The sequence below is a fragment of the Chenopodium album genome, chromosome 19 (genome assembly GCF_948465745.1).
Source record: "Chenopodium album chromosome 19, dcCheAlbu1.1, whole genome shotgun sequence".
Lineage (NCBI taxonomy): Eukaryota > Viridiplantae > Streptophyta > Magnoliopsida > Caryophyllales > Amaranthaceae > Chenopodium > Chenopodium album.
This window is the reverse complement of record NC_137852.1, coordinates 3,850,618-3,854,318: the sequence shown is the minus strand read 5'-3', so window position 1 is coordinate 3,854,318 and position 3,701 is coordinate 3,850,618. Positions and strand designations below refer to the sequence as shown.

Sequence of the window (3,701 nt, the reverse complement as noted above, 5' to 3'; positions counted from 1 at the left end):
AATGGTATTTTCGTAAATATATTAACAATTCACTCCAGTTAGCATGACATTTTTGTAAATAAGTTAACAACTTTTATTAATATGCGGGTCCCACAAATGTTAACTTATTTACGAAAATGCCATTAGATAAACAAATTTTGTTTATCATCAAGATGAACTTGTATTTTCTCGTATTTAAATTAGTACTCGTACTTGGCTAAGCTTAAGTGGGGATTTATGAATTAATATAAGGGTATGCTTATATTGTAACTTGAACTATACTATCATTACCCGTGAGAGCTAAAAGAGAAGTTGATTTCTTAAAAAAAATTGAAAAATTACTAGAATTAGTGCGATAACTCGTACTAGACTATTATTGTATTAGAGATCATGGACTCATGGTAGTATTGATTGTTGTTGTTTAGATTAAGATCTATATATATAATTTTTTTTATAAGGGTACGGGTAACAACACGTACTTCTTAAAGAACCTGTTGAATCCCATTGTAGTCCACTTATGAGTGTTCCACATTGGAGAAAGAGGAGAGATGGTTTCACTTTATAAGGTAGAGGAGTACCTCCTACTATTGCCAATTGGTTTTAGTATGGAAGCTCCAAAGCCTTGTGTGTGGACCTAACTCTCCTCCTCCTTGTTCAGGTTGTCCAGGCCCCACTACAAGAAATAGGTCATTTTGCGACGGAAACCTTGCAACGGACTACAATTCCGTCGCAAAAAGGGTTAATTTGCGAGGGAATAAATTCCGTCGCAACTTTGCGACGGAAACAAACTTTTGCGACGGAAATTCCGTCGCAAAGTTTGCGACGGAATTTATTCCCTCGCAAAAGTTTGTTTGCGACGGAAATAATCGTCGCAAAACAATATTAAAAAAAATATATATAAAAAAACATTTTGCGACGGATTCTGCGACGGAAATTCCGTCGCAAAAAGTTTTTAAATTTTTTTAAAAAAAACTGAAGTTTCGCTGAAGGAGAGAGAAAAAGAAAACGAAGAACAGAAAGAGGAAAGCGTAGAGAGAGATAGAGGAAAGCGTAGAGAGAGAAAGAAAATCCGGCCACTTCACCGCCGCTGTCGCCACCGGAACGACCGGAATCCGGCCACTCACACCTACTAACGCCCACCCCCTCCGTTCACTCCCACTCACGCGCACTCACGCCCACCCACGCCACCCCCTCCGTTCAAGCCCACTCACGCCCCTCCGTTCGCCGGCGGTGTGCAGCCACCACACCACCCTCCTTCCGGCAGCCGGATTTCCGCCACAACACCCTCAAATCCCGGTGAGTATTCCACTATCCCCCTTTGTTTTTGTTTTCAATTTAATTTTAATGTAAACCCTAACTTTTTCTAATTATGTTTTTTAATTTAATTTGTAACTAAATTTTATTATTTAATTACTTGTGTTTAGTGTAGTGTAGTTTAATTTATATTGCAATGTTAGAATTAGTTTAATTTTTAAGATATATTGCAATGTTAGAATTAGTTTAATGTATGTTAGTTTAGTTTAAAATATATGTTAGATTAGTTTATAATGTATGTTATTTTAGTTTAAAATATATGTTAGTTAGTTTATAATGTATGTTAGTTTAGTTTAAAATATATGTTAGATTAGTTTAAAATATATGTTAGATTAGTTTAAAGCCAGACTGGATCTCAAAAGACATCCACAAGATGATGATGGATATTCCCCAAGTGGATGACGTTTACAAGAAGAGGTCAGCACAGAACAGATTGAACCGACGATCTGGCTCTATGGATAATGAAATAGAACCGACCCATTTTCAAGGTTCCATCTCTGCGGTACAACATGCAAAAAAGCTGGTAAGTTGTTGTATAAAAAATTGAATGTACGTATTTATATGTGCTTAATTACATTTGTATCTAATAATACTGTTCACTTGTTCACATTGCAAGGCGGCAAAGAATCAAGGGAAGCTTCCATCAGCACCTGATCTCTTCTTGCATACACACTTCAAGGAGGTGCCCGGGAAAGGGAAGGTTCCTGCGAACAAAAGAGCGAAGGAAATTGCGGTAATAACTAGTTTTCGCCCATTTTCAAGCCACTTGTTTCCTATATTGCCACTTATGAACTATTTCAAGCCTCGAACTCAAGTAACTATGTTAGGTAGGTGTATTATGGTCAAAAATAAGCTCATTTGATAACAAATGTGAGAAATAGGCAAGTTAGAACCAAAAACGCCCCATTTTCGCCCATTTTTTTCTAGTTTTAGGACCTAGTGAACCTATATTGCCACTTATAAACAATTTCAAGCCTCAAACTCAAGTAACTATGTTAGTTAGGTGTATTAAGGTCAAAAATAGGTTCATTAGATAACAAATGTGAGAAATAGGCAAGTTAGAACCAAAAACGCCCCATTTTCACCCAATTTTCCTAGTTTTAGGACCTAGTGAACCTATATTGCCACTTATGAACTATTTCAAGCCTCGAACTCAAGTAACTATGTTATTTAGGTGTATTATGGTCAAAAATAAGCTCATTTGATAACAAATGTGAGAAATAGGCAAGTTAGAACCAAAAACGCCCCATTTTCGCCCATTTTTTCTAGTTTTAGGACCTAGTGAACCTATATTGCCACTTATAAACAATTTCAAGCCTCAAACTCAAGTAACTATGTTAGTTAGGTGTATTAAGGTCAAAAATAGGTTCATTAGATAACAAATGTGAGAAATAGACAAGTTAGAACCAAAAACGCCCCATTTTCACCCAATTTTCCTAGTTTTAGGACCTAGTGAACCTATATTGCCACTTATGAACTATATCAAGCCTCAAACTATTGGTTCTCATTCTTTATTTTTATTTCTGCATTGTATATCCTTTGTTTGTTACAGGAGGCGTACCAACACAGACAGGAGGAATCAAGAACCCAGGGTTCCCAACTGTCTGAAAATGAAATTTTCTTTGAGGCGGCTGGTGGTCGTAATAAGAAGGGTCGTGTTAGAGGTCTTGGTGTTGGTGCTGACTTGTACTACGGCACATCTAGGGGACGAGGATCGGGTTCTTCCAGCCAATACGTACCGTCGGTCATAACTCAAATGCAGGAAAACTTCCACAAGGAGTTGAATGAGAGGGTGGAAGCAATTGAGAGCCAGATCGATAGCCGTGTGGCGGAACAGCTCGATGCTCGAGTGGAGGCTCGAGTGGCAGAACGGATGGCTGAAATCGAGAGGAAGAACAAGGAGTTCTTAGAGGAGTTAGCCAGTAGATTTACAGGATTGACCACTCCTTTCACTTGTTCTACGATTCAGCCTCAGATTCGAGACCCCAGTAACGACCCGGGTGGTGGTGGTGGTGGTGGTGGTGCAGGCCAAGGACAGCCAGCTTGTGTTTAGTTAGGTGTCATTTTTCGATTTTTGTATATGGATGACATTGTAGTTTTAAAAATTATATCATGTACCGTACTTGGTAGTTACGGCTACGTGTTGTATATATTTGAATTATGTTAGGGCGTGGACTTTTTGACTGAAATTATTTTAAATGCACGTATTTTATTAAACAGGATTGCATGAATACAGGTTCCAGGAAAACAAAACAAAATACAAAAAAATTAAACAGGATTGCAGGAATACAGGTTCCAGGAAAAAAAAACAAAATACAAAAAAAAAAAAAATTAAAATTACAATAACTTTGCGACGGAAATTCCGTCGCAAAATGGAGTATTTTGCGACGGAAAATAATCCGTCGCAA

General features: G+C 37.6%; 1 protein-coding gene across 2 annotated transcripts; it reads left to right on the top strand.

Annotated features, from left to right (window-relative positions):
• Positions 1-817: 817 nt before the first annotated feature.
• LOC145595244 (uncharacterized) lies at positions 818-3,486 on the top strand. Of its 2 annotated transcripts, XM_081651625.1 has the most exons (4): positions 818-1,275; positions 1,630-1,816; positions 1,910-2,026; positions 2,846-3,486. In XM_081651625.1, the coding sequence occupies exons 2-4, from the start codon at positions 1,667-1,669 to the stop codon at positions 3,344-3,346; spliced, it is 768 nt and encodes a 255-aa protein (XP_081507751.1). In that variant the 5' UTR covers positions 818-1,275; positions 1,630-1,666; the 3' UTR covers positions 3,347-3,486. The 2 variants fall into 2 exon arrangements, with proteins under 2 accessions (XP_081507751.1, XP_081507752.1); XM_081651626.1 differs by lacking the exon at positions 818-1,275 and having other exon boundaries at positions 1,384-1,816.
• Positions 3,487-3,701: the final 215 nt, after the last annotated feature.

Coding starts and splice junctions, on each gene's coding strand:
- LOC145595244 (XM_081651625.1), top strand. CDS start 1,667: ATGATGATGGATATTCCCCAAGTGGATGACGTTTACAAGAAGAGGTCA. Junction 1,817..1,909: donor TACAACATGCAAAAAAGCTG/GTAAGTTGTTGT, acceptor TCACATTGCAAG/GCGGCAAAGAATCAAGGGAA. Junction 2,027..2,845: donor AAAGAGCGAAGGAAATTGCG/GTAATAACTAGT, acceptor TGTTTGTTACAG/GAGGCGTACCAACACAGACA.